The sequence below is a fragment of the Neopsephotus bourkii genome, unplaced genomic scaffold (assembly GCF_033783945.1).
Source record: "Neopsephotus bourkii isolate Nb327-2 ecotype Australia unplaced genomic scaffold, CSIRO-AGI_Nbou_v1 NB_1638, whole genome shotgun sequence".
NCBI lineage: Eukaryota > Metazoa > Chordata > Aves > Psittaciformes > Psittacidae > Neopsephotus > Neopsephotus bourkii.
The window spans coordinates 2,850,210-2,873,469 of NW_026902113.1; the positions used below are offsets into that span (position 1 = coordinate 2,850,210).

At 39.4% G+C, this 23,260-nt stretch overlaps 1 protein-coding gene across 8 annotated transcripts in view; it reads left to right on the plus strand.

Annotated features, from left to right (window-relative positions):
- The window catches only part of YAP1 (Yes1 associated transcriptional regulator), a 91,560-nt gene that overhangs the window by 63,977 nt on the left and 4,323 nt on the right, over positions 1-23,260 (plus strand). For 2 of the 8 annotated variants that reach the window (XM_061374486.1, XM_061374482.1), the window contains 4 exons: positions 4,988-5,181; positions 6,626-6,673; positions 19,681-19,811; positions 22,772-22,884. In XM_061374486.1, the coding sequence (XP_061230470.1) occupies positions 4,988-5,181; positions 6,626-6,673; positions 19,681-19,811; positions 22,772-22,884 (486 nt within the window). The remainder of the gene's footprint in view (positions 1-4,987; positions 5,182-6,625; positions 6,674-19,680; positions 19,812-22,771; positions 22,885-23,260) is intronic. The other 6 variants (XM_061374487.1, XM_061374483.1, XM_061374488.1 and 3 more) reach the window with 3 other exon arrangements.

A 23,260-nucleotide genomic window follows, 5' to 3' on the forward strand; every position in this document is an offset into this window, starting at 1 on the left:
TTATAGTATGCTCAAACCCTGAGCTTTGTTGTTGTTTGAATAAATAATCTCTTTAAATTTGCAGATTAAGATTAGGTTTAGTTTTGAAGGATGAAATGATAAATACAAAAGAAAACTCATCAAACATTCAGCTGTGTCTGTTAATTATTATGGGTGCTCTACAGCAGTCTTTGGAAATTCTGCATAGGAGAAAGGTGCTGAGGTGCTGTTACTGCAAACTGTCTGTGCCATGGGATGTGTGATTTTAATTGGCATAGGATCTTGGGAGAGAATTAGCCTTTTATGTTTTGAGTTGTTAACAATCTGCTGGCCTTTTCTCTCCAACTCTGATGACTGGTAATTGTTTCCCACTTTTGATTTGGTTTTGGTCCCCCTCTCCCCGCCTCCATTAAGGATGTAGACAGCAGTCTAAACTTGTTTCAGTAACTGTCAAATATTATCTGCTACAGTACAGAATGGGCATTTTGCTGTTGAGTTTGGGCAATAGAACTTTTAACGTGTAACATTTGAAGACCACTAGTTCTCTGTTCTGACAGCATATTGCAGCTATTACAATTGGCTGTATTCTGCAGATAGGGAAGCTAAGCCATATTCTAGGACAGCAAGATCTTTATTGTCTTAAGTTGCCCATGGTTTTTAACTTGTCTGCCCCTCCTCCTCCCTCAAATCCCCCTCTTCCAGAAACAAAGACTTGTTTGTTCCTTCTCTGCCTGTGAGGTCTTTGCAGACTCTGCTGTGTGGGTGCAGAGCCCCTTATTTAAATGTTTCCCATAGCCATGGAAGGTAAGGAAACAGGATGCATTAGAAAACTATTAAGTCCTAACTAATAGATAAATGAAGCCCTTTGCCTTTGAATTCAAATTTCTTAAAAAGAGCTGTGCGTGTAAGGATCCTCACAAACCCATAAGGTTTGGAAAAATAAAATGCTCTTATCTGAGATGATGTTGATAAATGTATTCTTTAGAGTGCAGATTTCTACAGTTGTGTCCTCAGCAAGAAATGAAGAGTTGTGAATTGAAAAAACACCTGAACAATAAAACAACCCAAAACCAAAACAAACAAAAACCTAAGCCCAACAGTAATAAAAACTTCAACCCCTCTGTTTTTTTCCTGTCACTGGAAATGAAGTGTGTCTTCCCTATTTTCTTTAAATATTGTGTTGGAAACTATAGAGAATTACATTCTTCTTCCCCGTTTGCCTTGATGATACTTGTGTAATCAGCCAAGATGGCTGAAAATCATTCAAGTGTTATTAGCGGTGATAGTTTTTTTCCCCTGACCCTTCAGTTGGATGTGTTGTTAAGTCAATAAAATTCAGTTAGCAGTATCTTTTTTAAATGTCCAACCTTTTAAGTTTAATTTCACAGTAAATAATAGTTCCATTGTGTGAAAAACATCTCCCTGGTCTGTTCTAAGGACAGATTAAAATCTTGTCAATTTGAAGTCTTTTGCAGTTGCATTCTTGAAATAATAAAATGCTCAGAAAAATCCTTTTAATGGGTACCTGAATGAGGTCTAGAAACTATTTTTACGTTCAGTTTCTGAAGAGTTACAAAACTATAGAATAATTTTCCCAAAATATTTATCGATGAATATTAAATACACATTGAAGTATCAGTATCTTATTATGGTATTTGTGGTTTAGATATATTTTTAGTTTAGAAACATTACTTTGAAAATGCACATTAGGAGACATTTCAGGGATCTAGGATGAGGGAATACAATGAAAAACATCAGTCAAACATGATTTGTTTCTTACAGTTTTAATTGCAGTGTCAGTAGATGAGAAGAATGAAGCAAACCATGATCGGAGAGAATCAGAATAATACAAGCAGCTGTCAGAAAGATAAGAATACATAAAATACTAAGAATTTGGCATGAGAAGGAAGTTAGTTCCAGAGTAATACTTGTATGGTACATGCAGGAAAACCAAATTCCTAACATGTTGAAGGGATGTTAGGGATCCTGCATTTAAGTGTTTAAGGTTAGAAACTGTTAAATTTTTATGAGATTATCTGTAGCATGACTTGGCTGTGAACCGCATGAGGCAGAGGCTCCGAAACCATGATTATGTAAGTTGGAGACGAGTCCATAAAGGTGGCCTTTTTAAGGAAAAGAAAATTGACATTCTTCAGCTTTGGGTACTTAAATTTTACAAGCTAGGTAGTTTACTTTTAGCTTAGATATGCTTCTTTCAGGTGATTGTAATTTTCTAACCTTTTTCCCTCTTTACTTTCTACTGTAATTGACTTTCTATCTTGTTTAATAGCAGGGTTTGAATCCTGGAACTTCTGAAATGTAGCACAGACTTCTGCTTGAGTTGCAGAATTAGCTAACAGCAAGAGAAGGCTGTTTTCTGTTGTCTCATACTAGCCCTTTCCTTGTCTGCGTTTGAAGTGAAACAGGGTTACACTATGAAAACCAAAACGCATGGTCCTTGTTCGAGACTTGATACATTTCTTGGTAAAAGAGAGAAAGGAGGAGATGCTCCCTACTCCAGTGGTGTCCAGCTTGTCTAAAGCTGCTAGGTGGGCTTTCTAGCTTCAACTTCAGCCTAATTTGGTAAATGTAGCTATTCCTGTTCCTGTCAGTCTTTCAGTAGGGATTGCCCAGTGGAGGGCAAGTGGAGCTTGTAATGAATAGTTCACTGCTCAGATCCTTGCAGGACAGCTGTTGGTACGTTGAAACTTACGCAGTTTCTGGTGTCCTGGGGCATGTGAACCTTCTGTGTCTGTTCGGCAGAGCAGCAACCTGTCCTGCTGCTGGCCTAGGTAACACAGCTCATGTCACAAATCTGATTGATTGGCTCAATCTGGTCACCTCTTCCTGAAGTTCAGTTTTGATGGTGAAGTGGTACTGGATGGCTTTTAAGATCGACTGTTTGATTTTAAGCTTTCATCCACAGTGGTGTTATCTTCCCTCTATTCCCTGTCACCCACCTCCCCCCTGCCCGTCCCCGTCCCCCCACCCCGTCCCCACTGGGACAGGATAGGACTTGCAGCTTGGAGTTGAACATCTAATGCTTCATATTCACATCCACTACTTGGTACTGAGATTCAGTTTCTATTCCTACTTTACCTGTGCACTCTACCTGTAGAAAGTTTTATCATGATCGTATGTATGAAGCTGTCTTGCAAGTAACTACACAAGACTATTTCAAATTGCTTCAAGCTATTTGACATTTGATTTAATTTTGATTTGACTCGTGAAAATGTGACCTGTCTCTCCAATAGAGTGTTGATTCTGTGCTGGACCTTGAAAAGGAGGGCTAGAGAGACAACTAACTTTTTTTTACTTTTCTGTTCTCACCCCAGTGAGCATATGGCATTTCTTCTTTGTATGCTACCTCTCAATGGAAGGATGAGCAGTGGAAGGAGGAAAAAGGAGCAAGCCTGTGAAGCAGCAGCCAGTTTTACTGTTATTTTGAGATAAATATCTTTAGGCTTTTGTGGAACAGAAGAAAAACACTATTGTAAATTAAGTTAAACACTCATAAGACAGGGGAGACAGAAGGGCTTTTCAGAGAAAAAATGATACTGATTCTTTATGAGAACTCTCCTTTATTCTGGTAGTTAGAAGTGTTAATGTTCCAGGAATCTTCTCTGTATGATGAAAACATTGATTGAGACCGACACAACAGATGGCTTTCTTTGCACCGAATCAGCCTGTCATCCTAAAAGAAGCTCATTCCCTGTTTTTCCTAGTTCCCATAAACAATAATCCTCATTCCCAGGGAAAGAAAAAAAAATAAAAAAAATCCATACCACTCTGCCATCACTGCTTCAACAAATGCATTCTGCAGCATACTGTGAATGTTAACAGATTCAGGCTGTTCTCAACAACAGGATAGAGAGCTAATTCCAAAACTGAATGCCCCTGAAAACAGTGCCCTGGTAATACAACCTTTCCTAGGCCTCTGTTTCCTAGCCCTCAGACTTTCCTAGCCCTCTGTTTCACTATGGGAACTCCAGTGCCTCTGTTGAATTTAAACATACAGGTTTTGAGTGGGGAAAAAATCAAGGGCTGTCAAGTAGATGCATCCCAGTCATGCATTATTTTATAAAATAAAACTGTCTTATGTCTTGCTCTTCTGGGGGAAGGGAAGATGAGTTCTTATTGTGCATTAGGCATACAAGATGACAATTTTTCTTCTCGGCACCCCAGAAAAGACGCATCATTTACTTCTGTGGGGTAAACGAAAATGAAGCATCAGCAAAATATTTCCTGTATTGATGGCGGTATTTTGGCTGTGTAATTCATCTGTTTCTGATGATAAAGCTGTTTCTGTACCAGATCTAATTTTGCATGACAGGATGCCCTCAATGGAGCCCGTAACACTCAAAAGTTGATGCGACAAGGATGTGAATGATTGCTGCATGACCTTGGGGTGACATGGTCTAGTGTTTGGGCAACATGATCTAGTGGAAGTTGTCCTTGCCAGTGGCAGGGGGCGTGGAACTAGATAATCTTAAGGTCCTCTCCATCCCTGTTCTATGATTCTATGTCTTGCACCACATTGAGAAGAATGGTAGATTTTAGTTAAGTGTAGTTTGATATAAGTGAGATGTTTTGTCATTCTGCGTGTTCTCAAGTTTAATGATTCTGAGATTTCACATGAATAAGAAGAGTGGTTTTTGTGTTATTTGTGTCTAAATTGAGAATAGTTTTATTAGGAAGAAGATAGATCCTTCTCATTCAACTTGAAATATTTTACTGCTACTTTGAATTTTTCACCAACTTACACATTTGACTGTTTTCAGAAGCTTTTGGAGCAAGTGTGTACTCTTAAGCATGAGACTCTTACATTGATTTTACAGGAATAACACATGAGCAAACATCTCATATTCTGAACATCAACATAGCTGCATGTTTTGTACTGTCATGGCTTGTAATTTTTAAAGTTTTGAATCTGTGCCTTCTAAGGATAATACTTTGCTTACATGTCTTTGTATTTCATTTTTAAATGTTTATTGTTTTGGTTCCTTAGCCATGAACCAGCGAATCAGCCAAAGTGCTCCAGTGAAACAGCCACCTCCTCTGGCCCCTCAGAGTCCTCAGGGTGGTGTGATGGGTGGGAGTAGCTCCAACCAGCAACAACAGATGAGACTTCAGCAGCTACAGATGGAGAAGGAAAGGCTGAGACTGAAGCATCAAGAACTGCTTCGGCAGGTGAGGCCACAGGTTAGACACCTACTTCCACTATTTCTTTTGTATGTTATGTTTTGTTTTCTCTTAAGTTGTTTCAATAAGTCCTGAATACCAATGACTATACAAAAACCTTTGAGATCTAAAAAGGTCTGAATTTATTCTGTTGCTGGTATCAGCTTGGTAGCGGAAGCATCTGACTTAGCAGACTGAAGGATTTTGCTTTCCTCCCTCATTGCTCTAACAAAACTCTCCAAGAACAGGCTTCTTTACTGTTAGGATGACATCATGGACTGTTGATCTCATTGGATATTCCTCGTGAGATTGTATTTCCTGTTCATTGAGTTCTGAGTCATGCAAAAAAAAAAGAAGTTGGTTCCCACAGCTGCTTTAGTTCTCCCTAAGTGGAGGAAAGTCTTTCACTTTTAGAACCTGTCAGTCTGTAAGATTTCAAAGTGCTTTTACAGTTTACGCAAGATGCATTGAGAAGACACCTTGTTGATAAAATCTTACCTGTTAAACAGTGGAGTGGATCATGAAGCGAGTGAATTACTTGTGCTGCATTTTGAACCTGTGGTTTTCTTATGCTGAAGAATTCCAAACTTGATAATGAGCCTTTCAGCTATTCCTTTCAGTATTTTTCTACTGTATGAATATAGCTGCAGAAAATGTTAAAATGTAGGACTGGACACTGGACTCTCTGGATTTTGGATTCGGGCATGACTTTAAGCCTTCTGCTTCAATTTTCCCATCTGAATGTTTAAGAGTTAATGTCATCCATGCTAGATACTTAGGATATACTTTGGGGTTTTTGATGCTGGTAGACAAAGCACTAATTTTTCTTTGAAGAAAACCTTAAGTCTTACCCTCTTCCCTTTTCACTTTGGGTGATGGGCCTTCTTTCAGGAGAGGATGATCTTAATGTCTTCAAAGACAGCTTTTCTCATTCTTCATCACCTGCAGTATTCTGTCCTGAAATCTGACTCCCATTATCCACTTTATAGTCAAGTTCTGTTTTGTAGGAATCTTCAGCATCTCTTGGTGTAAGATGGGTCATCTTTACAGCCATTAACTTTTTATAGTAAGAATACATTGCAAAGGTGGCATCAGGACTTTCTGCTTAAGCATCTGGGCTTCTGCTGTTCCTGCTTTGCAACTAATCCACCAACAGACATTCTACCCTGTGCTAGCATGCTTCTAGGTAGGCCTTCTAATTGTCTTCTTGCCTCAGTTGTCGTTGAGAGCCTGACTAACTTGGGACCAGGTGACAGCCAGTTCCCTTCATGTTGCTCTCCCTGCTCAGTAAATCTCTGAGTTCTGTTTCAATGTGTTGTGATTTTCATAGTTTCTTGACTCCCTCATTCTGTCTCATCTGGCCTGTTTGGGGGCTTGATACTACAAGATGGTGTTTATAAAGACAGCCTGCGTAGGCAAACCATGCAGCTAAAGTAATTTTTATCCATCTTATTTTTACTCTTAGGCATTGCGGAATATCAATCCCAGCACAGCAAATTCTCCAAAACATCAGGTAGGCTCTTAACTGATGTTTCAGCATAATTAGAAAAATTGAAGCATTAAATCAGGCTAGCAGGGTAACTTTTTGCTACATGAAGGCATTCTAAAAGAGGCAAATGAACAAAAAACCCTAATAGCTCTGCTGTACACATTTTTGGACCATTCCTGGCCATGACCCTAACGTAGTTTTGAAGAGTGCTGCACTACCACAACTTTATATCAATACTTAAAAGCAAATGAGGAATTCATTGCACATTTTTCTGCATTGAAAACAACCTTCTTGTTTAGCATTCTTGAGGATACTGCTGGTTCGAGTCCTGATGTCATCAAGATGCGTATTTAAAGCAAACCTCCCATTATATCTGAGGTAGTAGTTTGTGACTTTTAAGTACTGTTCATATGAATGTTCTTATCAGTTCATTTAAACAGGTATGATCTTGAAGATGGATAGCTGTAAGCAGTTGATTAAAAGTCACTTGAAATATTTATGATTTTTAAGTGTTCACAGTGTAGCAAAATTATTTAAGAGATTACATTAGGAAAATAGTTGCTATGGGGATGTAATTTGTAATTATTCCTGCATAGATCTATTTTCTGTGTAGAAAATGATAGTTCTCAGAAGTGTCCCAAGCTCAGAGCAAAAGAAAACTGGTCAGAATGTGAAGGATAATAAAGTTTAATGTAGACATTGTTTAGGCTTTTAAGAAGTTGAATATGGAATGAATCTCTGAAAGTGGATTTATGGATATATTGAGAGCTTCTTGCTTGCTATTGCTAACATTCCTAATCTGCTGGTTCTTAGGACAATATTTATATTGGCTCCTACTTTAAATTGTTTTTCTAAGAAAAACACTCTACACACTAGGCAAGAAAAACAGAATAAAAGAAAGTATCCTGTGTTTGGAAGTTGTGAGTACTGGTATACTATTGCATTCTTAAGAGTACTGCAAAATTTGTACATTAGTAGTTCTCTTGAGATCGTCATCTTCGGAATAGGAACCTCAGACCTTAGAAACAGTACTTTCCTGTTTGGTAATATCAGTGCAGCTCTAAAATGGAAGCATTTTAATTGAGACATAATAATTTGATTCACTTACAGACAATTGACCACGTAATGGTCTTACCAATCAATACTAGGTCCTATTACGGAGGAGAAAAAAATTCCTTAGAAATTGTTGGTATATAAGGGAATAAACAGAGAAGCACATTCCTCCGTGGCAGTTGGAAACACCTACTATTCTACCATAATTAGGTCAGACGGGACACTTACTGAGCATCAAAAGGGTATTCTGTGTTTTCTTGTATGCCTGAAGCCATGTCATACAGCTGTTTGCTTTTCCACAGTAACTCATTCCCATTGCCGACTCAGAAATATGCAGCTGATTGAGAACTTTGGGATCAGTTTCATACTTAGTAAAAGCAGAACTTCTTGAAATTTTGGCTTAAAATACTAAAAAAGCTGCAAAAACTCAAAGGGACCTTGTTAGTAATTCAGTTAATGTATGTATAGTAGTTGCTCTACTTTCTTTGTGATGGGAACTGATGAAAGATCTATGCAAAAATTAGGATTACAGTTACATATAAACAAGCTGCACACCAGGCTTACCTGTATACTCACCTGCCTGGGATCAGTTTTATGAGTCAAGCTGCATTTGAGTGATCTGGTGGATAGAAAAGTAGGCAGTTGTGTCAAAATCTCTGTAATGCTACATTATTTGTATTGTATCATCTACATGTATTTTTTGTGTTTTCATGCATCACTTCAATCATGTAATGAGCAGCCACAGGTGAAACTGATTCTGGAAATTGTCCTCTAAATGCTTCTTGAGGCCTTGTACTAGGCAAATATCATCTGTCTTCATCAGTGATGCCATTAGTGAAGTCCCACTCTGCACATCCTATAAGGTCATATCCAACCTTGTAAATCTGTGAAAAATCTCTGGAAAGAACTAGCTTTTCTTTGATCAACTTCATCTGTTTTGGCAGATCATTTCTTTCCTTTTCGGAAAAAAAAAGAGTTTATAGAGAAATTATCTGCTTTTGTGATGACAAAGTTGCACTTGGGGGGGAATGGTAACTTCTCTTGCTAAATCTTAGATGTTTTCTCAAGGGATACTGAAAATAAAGTTTACATATCTTCAGTGCTCTTAATTCTGGGAAGACTAAGTCTATTTCAGAGGTGTTCTGTTTCTAAAGAAATGTTATGATACCAGCATTCTTGAAGCTTGGCTCTAATGAAGTGTCTCTTTTATTTGAAATAAAAAACCTGAGAAATGTTTCTTAACTTTCAGTCCAATCTCTGAGCTTGTGAAGGTCCTTCAGTCCGACATCCTGCATCCAGACCAACCTCCTCTTCCTTTTGCCTATGCAAGCTGGATGCAGTGCCATCATTGTATTGATATCTTTGGCAAGTTTTTCTTGGGTACTGAACTGTACCCTTGCCAGTTTTTATCTGTCTGCCATGATACTGTAGTATCCCATAGTGACAATAACACTCCAGGTGTTATGTGTGGAGGCCTTAGCACTTAAATACGTTCTGGAAAGATTAAACAATTGCTCAGCTTCTTCTTTTGTTGCAAGTATTTATCTTGTTTAAATGAGGATGTATTTTACTATGTTTCTAAAAATGGCCAAGTCAAAGGTATTTGAAGCAAAAATTATAACTCACATATTTACTGTATATAAACAGGAGCTATTGGTACATCCAGGGGCGTACATCTGTCCAGTTACTTATGCTCATCATCATCACTTACTTATGAACATCTTAAAGATGCCTTCCTCTCTTAGTTAAGGGATTGAGTGACTTGACTGTTTTTCCATCCCCACAAGCTCTCCTTCCATTTTCCTGCAGTTGGCATCCAGTTGTCAACAGTGTCTCACCTAAAGCAGATGTCAGTCAACTTTTGTATAAACCATAATATTGGCTAGATGTTAGGTAACAGATTTCTTGCCTTCCAGTATACAATGGCTGAGATAAGAGGCAAATAATGCTGAGGTACTGATGGCATTATTCTTGGATGTTGCGTGCAGACTACTTTCTTGTGATGAGATTGAAAGATGACTTGTCTGCCACTAATATTAGGGTACTTGTTAATAAGATCAGCATATTACACAGCTGTTTATGATAAGTTCCTCTGTATATGCTTGCTCATTCCTTATGTACTGCTTGTTTCTAGCATTGAATGAAGATACCTGTCTGAGAACTAGATACAGCCCAGCTTCCTTGCTTCTCTGCTCAGCTGTGCTTTTCAACTACTTTTTTGTTACCTCTGTGCTGCTTTCATTGTAGTTCTGCATACCTGGAATGTGCTGTCTGTTCATTGTCTTCATTCTTTTGTCCTTTATATTTTATGAACTACCTCTCATATTCTCTGTCCTATTGCCCCAGACTTATTGCTTATCAACTTTTGAGTGACATTCTGGAAATTCCCCTACTCAGTGAAGAATCTGCAAAGAATCTGTTCCAGGAAAGTATTAATTTCTTAGGACACTATTAATATTTTTCAGTAAAAGATTTTTTTTGAAGTCACTTTGCATATATACCAATACAAAGCAGTGTTGGTGTCAGGTGTGGGCCATTTTCTAGGAAGTAAGGAAGGCATCGTTAAAAACAAGTACAGTCTTGAATTCTGTACTCTTGAACTTCCATGATGTTAGAGAAGGTGGAAGTTTCACTGAGGACTTGGTTTGGGGGTGTTTTATTTTGTTTTGGGGTTGGGTTTTTTTTATCATGTAATGTCTTTCAACAATAAGATATACTTGTGTTCAAATCTTAGTGGAAATGGTGGGCAAGAGTTATTTTTGATTCTTAGCGAATACCAAACAGTGTTATAACTTGAATCTCCCTTATCCCTCTGTTATCTGAAGCTGACCTAGATTAACAAGGTAAATGATTTGTTTTGATTTCATTGATGTGTTCTTGTTGGGGGGCATTTGAGATTGGGGTTTGGTTGGGGTTTTTTCAATGGGCAGTTTTGTTGTGGGCTTGGGTTTTGTTTTTTCTTTTATGGAGATAAGGCACTGAAGCCAGCCATTTGGTCTTTGAACATGGCTTTTTTGACCAGTGAAGACATAGCCACTGGTATACAGAAACATTTTTGAAAATTATATTTACAAGAGGCAAGAAGAAAATAACGAGTCAGTTGCAGGAAATTCACAGCTATTTTATGTCCCATGCTTTTAATTTGCCTTATTGCTTGGTATTTGATAGAGAAAATAAGTCTTACTTTGAAGAGGTCCATTATGTGGGAAGATTTGAGGAGGATTAGCTAAGACACAGTGAGGACTCTTTCCAGTAAAGTTTGTTTCCCATTTAAAATTTTTGCTTCCAATTGAACTTTTTTAAACCAATGGTCACAAATAATAACTGAAACTTCTTAATTTAGTGGAAGTAAATGTTGTGTCCCCCTTGTGTTTTATTCACTTGATAGCTTTTTTTTACTAGTATTAACTTTTTCTTTGTACCTTGTGGTTGAAGTTTCTATTAGATTTTTGTTTTGGACAGTGAACAGAAATTGTTACTGATTTCTTACTCTCTAAAATCAGTAACAGAATATCATGGAGAACTGTCACACAGGTAAAGGACCTGAGCAGCATGTATGGTACCATCAGTAACTGGAGGCTTGCCAGACTTGTCAAGGAGGCTTTAAACTAGATGTGTTGGGGGAGGGGGGCATCATTCCATCCCAACACTCTCAGTCAGTTGCCAGCACCTATAATAAATGCTGGGAGCAATGCAGAGATATTCCGGCTGCTCCAGCCAATGAGCCGGCTTCATTTGGAGCTCGGCTCAGATGCCTCTATACAAACGCCTATAGCATGGGGAACAAACAAGAGGAATTAGAGATGTGTGCATGTCTATGGGGGTATGATACAATAGGCATCACAGAAACAGGGTGGGATCGCTCCTATGACTGGAGTGTTGGAATGGAAGGTTACAGACTCTTTAGAAAAACCGGCCTGGCAGGCGCGGAGGGAGAGTTGCCCTTTATGTTAGGGATAGGCTGGAGAGAATGGAACTCTTGACTGGGGACTGGTGAGCAGTTAACAGAGAGCTTGTGGGTCAGGGTTAAAAGGAAAACAGCGATGGGAGACATTACTGTGGGGATATGTTACAGACCGCCTGATCAAGAGGAATCTGTGGATGAAGCATTCTATAGGCAGATAGGAAAAGCCTCATGCTCACAGGCCCTCATTCTCATGGGTGACTTCAACCACCCTGACATCTGTTGGAATGACGGTACGGCCTGGCACAAGCAATCCAGGAGGCTCCTCGATTGTGTGGAGGACGACTTCCTTCTGCAAGTAATAGAGGAGCTGACAAGGAGAGGTGCCATGCTTGACCTCGTGCTCACCAACAGGGAAGGGCTCGTTGGAAATGTGGCACTGCAGGGCAGCCTTGGATGCAGCAACTACGAGATGGTTGAATTTGAGATCTTTAGAACAGTGAGAAGAACGTGCAGGAAGCTCACTGCCTTAGACTTCAAAAGAGCAGACTTTGGTGTTTTCAGGAACCTGCTTAGTAAGGTTCCATGGGATACAACCCTAGAGGGCAGGGGGGCTCAAGACTCTTGGTTGGTCTTCAAGGATCACCTGCTATAAGCTCAGGAGTGTTGCATCCCAACCAGAAGGAAGTACAGCAGGAGGGCCAGGAGACCTCCTTGGATGGATAAGGAGCTCCTGAGGAAAATTCAAATGAAAAAAGTTTTATAGAAAGTGGAAGCAAGGACAGGCGGCCTGGGAAGAGTACAGGGTTGTTGTCCGGGAAGCTAGGGACCAGGTTAGGAAAGCTAAGGCCCAGTTCGAATCAAACTTGGCTAGGGATATTAAGGATAACAGGAAGGGATTCTACAGGTACATAGCAAATAAAAAACAGATTAGGGAGAACGTAGGCCCCCTCAGGAAGCTCTCAGGTGAACTAGCTACACAGGATTTGGAGAAGGCTGAGGTTCTGAATGACTTCTTTGCCTCGGTCTTCTCTAGCAAAGGCTCTGACCGCACTGCCCAAGTCTTGGAAGGCAGACACAGGGACTGTGAGAATGGAGACCTTGGGCCCACTGTAGGAGAGGAATTGGTTCGAGACCATCTTAAAAATCTGAACATGCACAAGTCCATGGGTCCTGATGAAATCCATCCACGGGTCCTGAAGGAGCTGGCAAATGAAGTTGCTAAGCCGCTGGCCATCATACTTGAAAAATCATGGCAGTCAGGTGAAGTTCCTGATGACTGGAAAAAGGGAAATATAACCCCCATTTTCAAGAAGGGGAAAATGGATGACCCAGGCAATTACAGACCAGTCAGTCTCACCTCTGTGCCTGGCAAAATCTTGGAGCAGATTCTCCTGGAAGGCATGCTAAGGCACATGAAAAACAACAAGGTGCTTGGTGACAGCCAGCATGGCTTCACTAAGGGGAAATCCTGCCTGACCAGTTTGGTGTCCTTCTATGATGGGGCTACAGAACTGATGGACAGCGATAGAGCAGTTGATGTCATCTACCTGGATTTGTGTAAAGCGTTCAACACTGTCCCACACGACATTCTTGTCTCTAAATTGGAGAGACATCAATTTGATGAATGGACCACTCGATGGATAAAGAACTGGCTGGAGGGCCACACACAAAGAGTTGTGGTCAATGGCTCAATGTCCAGGTGGAGATCAGTGACGAGTGGTGTCGCTCAGGGATTGGTGTTGGGACCGGTCTTGTTCAACATCTTCGTCGCTGACATGGGCAGTGGGATTGAGTGCGCCCTCAGCAAGTTTGCCGATGACACCAAGCTGTGTGGTTCGGTTGATACGCTGGAGGGAAGGAATGCCATCCAGAGGGACCTTGACACGCTTGTGAGGTGGGCTGATGCCAGCCTCCTGAAGTTTAACCATGCTAAGTGCAAGGTCCTACCCCTGGGTTGGAGCAATCCCAGACACAGCTACAGGCTGGGCAGAGAAGAGATTCAGAGCAGCCCTGTGGAGAAGGACTTGGGGGTGCTGGTCAATGAGGAAATGAACATGAGCCAGCAGTGTGCGCTTGCAGCCCAGGAAGTCAACCGTATCCTGGGCTGCATCAAAAGGAGTGTGACCAGCAGATCAAAGGAGTCGATCCTGCCCCTTTATTCTACTCTCGTGAGACCTCCTTGGAGTATTGTGTGCAGTTCTGGTGTCCTCAACATAAAAAGGACATGGATCTGTTGGAATGCATCCAGCGGAGGGCCACGAGAATGATGAGGGGACTGGAGCACCTCCCATATGAAGATCGGCTGAGAAAGTTGGGATTGTTCAGCCTGGAGAAGGCTGTGTGGAGTCCTCATAGCAGCCTTCCAGTATCTGAAGGCGGCCTGTAGGGATGGTGGGGATGGACTCTTCATTAGGGACTGTAGTGGTAGGACAAGGGGTAATGGGTTAAAACTTAAACAGGAGAAGTTTAGTTTGGATATAAGGAGGAAATTCTTTCCTGTTAGGGTAGTGAGGCACTGGAATAGGTTCCCCAGGGACGTTGTGAATGCTTCATCCCTGGCAGTGTTCAAGGCCAGGTTGGACAAGGCCTTGGGTGATATGGTTTAGAGCAAGGTGTCGCTGCCCATGGCAGGAGGGTTGGAACTTGATGATCTTAAGGTCGTTTTCCAACCCTAACTATTCTAAGTAACTTGAAGGTTCCAAGTAGGCAAAAATCAAGTTTGTATGCATTTATCTCAGTTTTCATTTAACTGTTGATATGTTACTGTTAGCAGGTATATTTTACTTCATTAGGTAGTGAGACATTGTTATTCACTGCACTACTTTCCAAAAATCTTGGTAATTAATGAACTGACTTTTTCAGTCTGTGGCAGTAAGTTCATCGTGTAATAAAAACCTTAGCATGTTGTCTATACATACACATCTGTTTCTAGGAAAGCACTTGTATTTTAGGTAGCTAAGATCAGTACAGTTAATGTCAAGTACTTATCACTCTGCAGTGGTTGCACAGAGCTTTGTCAGAGTACCATGAGGCTTGCACATAAGGCAGCACACCTATGCGGTGCCATGACTTTAGAAATTAATTCAGAGTAAGACATAACCAGCTGTCTAGAGCCATCCTAAACCAGGGTGAAGATTGCAGGTGGGGATTTGTGTGGTGTTTTTTAAGCAAAATATTTACTTCTTAACCTACTGACTCAGGTCTGGTAGACATGCTCTGGCAAAAGAGACTGCAGCAGTTTAAGCCATTAAACTCAGCTGTCTGCTAGAGATTGCCTTAATAATAAGGCAGCAGAACAGGATGTGTCTAATGTATTTTCGTAATCTCTTAGTTGAAGTGTTGGTGTAGCTACACTGCAGGATAGATCAGACACCTGATCTGACCATTCTTCAGCTAGGTCTGTTGTCTGACTTAAGCGTATGGCCGTACAAATTCTAGTTCCAGCTGAAGCTGGGGGAAGAATATGCAGTCAAAGGTCACCTGTAACTATCAGTAAAAGCCACTTTGGAATTGCCCCTGGATTGTGAGCACAATGATTAAGAGATCAAGGCACACATCTTCTGACCTAAGTAACAAACTAAACTTATGAACACAAATATAACAAAAGTTTTGTCAAGTCATCTGGAATTTCAGCTTGGAGTTGGATGTCCTGTAGAAATTAGGAAGATACTCCTTGACCTAATGAAATAATAAGTCTTTGGTATTTCTGATGAGCAGTACACTAAGGTACCACTTTAAATACTGCCTAGAAAATGCAAGTATGTTTGGACATTAATAGGAAAGTGTTAATGAATGGGAGTCCTGTGTGGCTGGATTTGGGGGTATGTTGGCTGCCATCAAAATACACAAAATGTGGAACTCAGTTTTACTGCAAAAGCAACATTGCTGTTATTCAGCCAGCTTGGGAACTTGGTGTTTAGAATGTTCTTTGGCTTCTGAAATAGTATAGCTTCATTCATCATAGAGAACCATAGATCTAAGCAAAACTTCATTAGTTTGTGTGGCAGGAGCTGTAAAATTTGGGTTTCACACTGCTCTGAATGGGAAATGCTGAGTCTTAGTACCTAGAAGTTGAACAGTAGGAAAAATGCTTGTATTATGTGAGTAACTTGGAAAGTCAGAAGCTCTGATTCTACTTGCAACCCAAACTTTATGGATTAGCAAAATCATTCTGTTGCTTGCTTGTGAATGTAGGTCTTTATGGATAAATAACCTGCCCAAAAGTTTATAGAGTAAATCAGAACTGTGTTCATTCCCTTTGGTTTTTATGCATCTAATTGCTTCAGAACACATTTTGTCTCTTTATAAGAGCTGTAGCTCACTGCAGTGGATTTCATGGGGTCGCTGGTGCTGATGGCAGTTGCAAAACTAAATCACAAAAGTACTGCTAAAGCAGTTGGCTAGCAGAAGATATGAGTCATGTTGACCTGGAGTATGAGATGTCTGTGAGTAACAGCTTTTGCTAGAAAGAAACAAAACTGGGCAGAGAGAGGCCATCCAGCTCTGCACGGGCGCTGTGAGTGCTGACTCCTACTGACGCGTACCTGCCTTGCTGGTGCTCCTGGCTGGGCAGGTGCACTGTGGAGCCATAGGCAGATGGATAGCAAGAGGAGCATGAAGCAGTGGTGCAGCAAAGGACTGCAAAGGCAGACAAGAAACCAGACTTTCTTTACAAATGCCTGTTCCATTTTATGCTTCCTTACTTGTGCCTGCAGTGCTCTGCATAGCATTGAGTTCTTTGCCAATATACAATGCAATTAATTATCACTCTGTTCGCCTCCTAAATTAATTTTGATGGGTTTCATGATGACGATGCTGAAAGATTTATATTTCCCCCTTACTCTTCACTAATGGCACAACTCTTCATTGCTGAATTTGTCTTCATCTACCCATGTGTTCTCCCTGTTCCTTTTGTACACATGCTGAAACTTTATGGGCCTCAAACAAGAGCGTAAATACTTAATCTGAAGAAAGAACTGGGACAGTAAGTCTTTTCCATAAGTTCCATGGTCTTTCCCCCAACACTTCTCTCCCATCCCAGTGAATCCTGTGGATCACTGGATAGTTGAGCAATGTTTAGGGGCAGAAATGTTGCAATTCACCCTTTTAAACTAAATAAATCATAGAATAGTTAGGGTTGGAAAGGACCTTAAGTTCATAAAAAAGATATATCAATTAGAGTAGCATATCGTATGTTCAATACAATGAGACTATGATACATAAGTTGCCCAAGGAAGCCTTTTACCTTTCCTCAAATGCATGATGAAGATAAAAATGCTCTGAAGAGAGTAACTTTATAAAGCTAATTTGGACATAGTACAAATGACTTGGAACTTGATGTAAAACTAAATCTGTATGCAGTTATGAAAAAAAGGTAAGGTCAGCCAGATAAATTACACATTGCTGACCTTATTTATAAAATGACTTTGCTAAAGGAGATGACAGATCATTTTGATCTTTATGTAATAACTAAAATTCAGCTTTTGTGTTAACAATAGGAATGCTAAGCTTTTATTTTCCCAGAGGTACTTAAAAAAAGTTTTGAAAAACTTACAGAAATAGGATGAGATCAAGTAATAGAAATCTAAGCCAGGATTTCGTCATGGTTTTATTTTTGCCTCCAGACTTTAAATACTTTAAAGGATATATTTTAAAGCATGAACTAAAAGCCTAGAGTTCACATTACTCTGTTTGGAGCTGGAAGAGGCTTGTACACTCCCATACATACTTTGTTTAAGAAACAATCAGTTTTATAAGGATGAAGAAATTGAAAGACCATTCTTAAAGTAACACAAGTTTAGCTTCCATTACATTCACCTTTTAGGAAAAGTAGTCTTAAGACATTCTTTAGTCTTGTAGAAAACTTTGCTTATCTTAGGGTATGATTAAAAATTGTTCTGTGTTTCTGAATAGCTCATCTTTTTTGGTAATTCCTTTCTCTTTCAGACTCCCAGATTGACATAAATTTATTACTTGAATGAGTAATGGAATAACATTCTTTCTGTTGGGAGTGCTGTAGTTCTGCCTCCTGAACTTCCTGAAGAAGTAACAGTAATGCTACTTATTAATAGCTAAAAATAGTTGTAGTTCTGTACTTTTAGCAATGTTGTTGTTGAAACAAGGCTAAAAGTAGTACTAATATTAAAGAGACATATTTCACTTCATTGTACATGCCAAAGAATAGGCAAAATACAGTTCTCTCTCCTGGTTTAGTGCAGCTCTTTTTAGTGGGGCTTCAGTGAAGTGTGATTTTTATTTATTTTTTTAAGCTGGCTAGTATCTGAGCTATATTTATCTTGTTACCTGAGTTCATACACTGATGGAACTTCAGTCTCTCTCTTAGGCCTCTAAGGATTTAGAAAATACAAAGGTAACTTTCCCATTTTTCCAAGTTGCTTTTTCCTCTGTACTGACTTTTTTTTTTTTTGATTCAGGTACAGAAGAGAAAATTGCGGGTTTTTTCTTTCCTGCTGCCAGGAGCTCTTGGAAAGGGGATTTCTTTTCTCCAGTAAACAATGGGTTTATTACATAAGCAAATAGCAAATGAAAATCGTATGGATAAGCCTATAGAAATGAATAGAAGGTTCCTACTATCCCATGATCTGGAAATGAGGAGTATTGTTACTATTTATTAGAACAGTGGCCAAGTAAGTGGTGGTGAGCAGAGGACTGGATTTACTTGGAGTAGATAATTGGTTGTAACGAACACAAAAGCCAGTGGTATGTTCGTGCAATTTCTACAAAGGTCTAAAACTTTTGGGCTTAGAAAACTTTCTAACACAGGACATGAAACTTGCAATTAAAGGAATTGTAGAATCATAATACACAGGAATGGGAGCGAATCATATGCAGATTAGAAAAGGGAAAACAAAAGCAAGTGGTAGGGAAGCATTCAATATTTGGCACAATCTAGTGGAAAATAAAATTTAGACTTTTTTAATCAACTTTGAACAAGAATTGGAGAAGGATTGTTTTTATGTATTAAAAGTCTATGGTAGTCCTTAGGGTCATAAGAATAGATGAAGACTTCTCATTTTAAAAGTGAGAAATACTGAGTATTGTCAAGACTGACAAGATTGGTTTTGCTTGATATTAGCTTCCCAGCCACAGCCTGGAAATCACTTATTACTAATAATGGTAACAAGATAGTGAATAGATTTCTTTGCCAGTCTCTACATTAACAAAGCAGAGACTTGGAGAGCCATTAATGATGCTGTAGGAGAGTTGCTTGAATGAAATTACTGTATTTTTCACATGTGTAACTCATGGATTACCTGTTTAAAAAGTGGGTGGGGGGAGCGGAGCACTGGAAATTACAGAAAATGCTGCTTATCACCACCTACCTTTAAATTTGTGTGTTTTATGTTAAAACTTACATTCATTGAGCAAGCTTTATGGATGGATTGATTCAAGTTGGTGCACAGTCAGATGTGTAAAAATGCAGATGTAGTCTAGGTTTGTAATTTCTGAAGTGCAGCATCTTGGATTTACTTAGAGACTACAAGGGATTTGAGGAGCTCTAAGATGTACATATGGGACAAATCACTGGTTTGATCAATCAGAAATTTCAAAATGCATGCCTCAAACAGGAGTGAATGGGAACTTGCAGGGACTGACTCTAAACTTTGCTGAATAAAGCAAGCAAGGTAAAAAGGAAACCAGGGAGTAAATCAGAACGGGGGAAAAGGAACGGGGGAAAAGAAAAAGGGGAAAAAGTGCTAGTCAGCAGAGCTTGACAGACATAGCTTAGGGGTCAGAAAGTGTTAACAGTTCTTTTTTGATCTTAAGAATAGACTTAGCAAAAGATATTAAAGTGAACTAGAAAAGATCTCTAAATCTATAAATACAGGTACAGTGAAGTCTCTCTAATACTGGCCTTAACTGGTGGAACTCTCATTGTCATTGAAGGCAGTAAAAATTCTTGCCTTGTCTTCAGAAACGTAATTTCATTCAAATCTTGTAGCTGGAAACAGTAAAAGCATCAATTACCTATAATTTCATGGTTTTGTATCTGAAAAATGCCTTCAAATGCCTAACTTGGTCTTTTTTTCTCCCACTCCTGCTGTTCTAGGAATTGGCTCTCCGTAGCCAGCTTCCAACAATGGAACAAGACGGTGGATCTCAAAATCCTGTGTCATCTCCTGGAATGTCTCAGGAACTGAGAACAATGACTACAAATAGTTCTGATCCCTTTCTTAACAGGTTTGTAGGAGTAGCTACTAGAAGGGGGGAAAAAATGATTTAAAATTCTGTTTGGTACATGTAATAGTTTATTTTGAACATCTGTGTGTGCCAAAAGCCACAGCTGTAAATGAATCTTTCCTTAAATGGCAAGTCTAGTAAAAGCTGAGGATTAAAAGCTGTCTCCTGTGGGAGGAAGTAGTCTGTTCAGACTTGTAGGAAGGTTTTTTATTCAAAGTCATAACATGTTTGCCTCTGCATAATCTGTTGACTAACAGTCACTTCAAATTACTGACTCAAAAGAATTTGTGAATAGCTTGCTATGAGATCAAATGAACTGTGAGGCACATTTAGGACTACACCTTGAGGTTCATTTTAAGGTTTCTCTATTCTCCCCTCCAGGTTTTTAATTTAACAGTTTTTTCACTCTGTTAATGTTAGGTCTGCAGACAGTGGCATGTTTCAGTTTAAATGCTGTATTATTTTGACATGGGTCTTTTAATTCAAGATTTAGAATTTTACAATATAGACTTATCTTTTTCATATAACTTCCTTCTTAATCCTTCTGAGGTGGAGTGTTTGTTTTGTTGGAAATATGCTGCTAATTGCAGCTTGCAAGTGCTTTATACTAGCCAGTGTAACTTTGAAGAAACTGCTGCAGGTTGAGATAAGTCATATCTGTATTTTTTGCTTAGCATGCTGGAAAGAAAAGATGAAAATAGTAAAAGAGTTAAATCTCCAAGCCACATAAACTTGTAATTAATAGGGTAAGAATCTACAAACATTTCAGCAGTATCAAGTAGTTGCTGTTAAGTTGGAGTAGTTACTTTTGCAGTTCTTCGACTGTATTTTGTCAGCATTCCGAACTGATACCAACTCGCTATCCCCTACCATAAAAGAGGAAAATGATGTGTGAGAATTCATCACTACTTTTCTACATTACCTTGAAATGTTAGCTGAACTTTAGGATGCTTATTGTATGTGCTCATGAAGTATAACAACATGGTTCCCTTTAATGGTACATTACTATACTTGTGGAAAACCCCATAAAATTAATCTTGATTCTTTCAATCTACTTCTATGGTTTTTGACATCAATACAGTTTAAAACCTTCTCAGAAGGTAAGAAATCTGCATCATGTTAGAACCGGACTGATTTTAGAGTAGGATAAGCTTAAATATCTGCCATAATTTTAGATACTGAAAATTATTAAAATATTTATAAACCTTTGCTGCAATTCTAAATCCCTTCTCATATTCTTTTGAATAACTTAATGTTGCTGATGTCTCACACTTAGGTTCTGCATCTGTAAAGATGTACTGTCATTGTATGTAACTTTTCCAGGTATTGATATTCATCGGTTTAGTTTCAGTTCTTCTCATTTTCTGCCTTTTCCAGGAGATTTCTTTGTCATTTTTCATACTCTAACCTCACTGTAATTCTCAAAATCAGTAAAGTTCAGTGGAGTTGGTGCAAGAACATACCTTCCATCTTGCCAGTGGAATCTGTTGTCATTCAGATAGTTCAGAATCAGAGAATTTCTTTCTGTCTATATAGGGTATATATGAAGTTCCTGGTGAGACAGTCCTCCTAACTTTAGGTACCAGAGTTAGATATCCAAAGTGTAGATGAATTATTTTCTACTGCTTAAATAATCAGAACATCCAAAAAAATTCTGAACAGAATTGGTACATTGGAGCAGTTTGAGTAAATAATACAGTAGTGTTTTCACTGCTTCTGCCAGGGCTCCTTGTCCACAGGTCCTTTCAGGAACCTGCTGCAGCACAGGCTCTCAATGGGCTGCAGCTTCCTTCAGGGCACATCTGCCTGCTCTGGTGTTGGCTCCCCTATGGGCTGCAGAGGCATAGCCTGCCTCACCATGAGCTGCACCATGGGCTGCAGGGGAATCTGCTCCAGTGCCTGGAGCACCTCTTCCCCTTCTTCCCCTTGGTGTCTGCAGGGCTGTTTCTCTCAGATTTTCTCACTCCTTTCTCCCAGATGCTGCTGCACAATGTTTTCACCCTTTAAATACATTTTTATTATCACAAAGGAACCATCACTGTCACTGATGGTCTCAGGTTTGGGCAGCAGCAGGATCATTTTGGAGGCAGCTGGAAGCAGCTATGTCTGACATGGGTTCAGCTCCTGATGTCTTCTCACAGAGGCCACCACTGCAGCCCACCTGCTATCAAAACCTTCCTATGTAAACTCAATACACTGGCCTACTACCCTGCCCCATCCCAAATTTGCCATTGCAGCTTTCTTGATCTTGCTGTCTCCTTTGGCAAGAAGATGGCAATAACAAAGCAAATGCATGTAAGGCCCCATGCCATCACTGTTTTGTTAACTGTTCTGTCAACAAGATTGTTCTGAACAGGGTTTGTTTACAGGATGGCTCTGTACCAGTCTTTGGTTTATGTTAGGGCACTCTCTTGCCATGACATGTATGACTGAACTGGTAGTAATGCAACTGTGGGAAGCAATTGAAGAATCACTAAAGGAGTTCCAACTATAGCTCCTATTTATAACAGCAGTGACCTAAAAATATACTGCACTGGTTGATTAAACATGGGGACATTAGTAGTTAGAAATCATTTTTATCTTTATAGAAGTGTGAAAGGGTGTGCCATTATTATTTTTACTTCTAAAATAATCTGGGAATGTCTGTGATACGCTTCCAATCATTTTAATCTGTGGGTGGGTGTGAAAAGCTTAAAACTGCAGAACACAGGCAGTTTTTTAAAGCTACTTAAGTGTGCTCTCATAGAGTTTAATTGAATCTAAATAATATGATTTTAATTGGAAAGGGCCTGGATAAAACAAAATTCAGATGTCTCACACAGGGAAAGGCTTCAGTTTTTTATTGGAATAGAGCACTTCTCATGACAGCAGTGTTTTCAGAGCCCTTTTGGTTCTAAAACCAAGCATTTATTATGATAGGTACACTACCCTAATTTGTTGCTCCCTCTCTTCTGTTACAGTGGAACATATCACTCCAGAGATGAAAGCACAGACAGTGGACTTAGCATGAGCAGTTACAGTGTACCCAGAACCCCTGATGACTTCCTGAACAGTGTGGATGAGATGGATACAGGTCTGGTTTTGTGCACATCCTTAATGCATGTTTTACAAATACACTTGCGTTCATTTGCAATGAAAACAAGCAACTCTGAGAACCTGTGATGCTTTTCGCATTGTTTTACTGCCACCTTCTAGTTCTGTAATAGAAATATTATGGATAGATACATGAGACATATACTTGTAATTAGCTCTGTTGGGAGGGTGGGCGATTGCTTGTAAATAGTATCACTCCTGTTATAAGGAGTTTGAGTGTCCATTTGCTTTTCTAAGTAATATTGCTTGTTCAGAGCTAAGAGTAGTATCTCATCCTGTGTTGCTAATACTTCTCTAAAACAATATTTGACTCAGTATTATCTTCTTTAAGCATAAAAACTAAAACAAGATAAGTG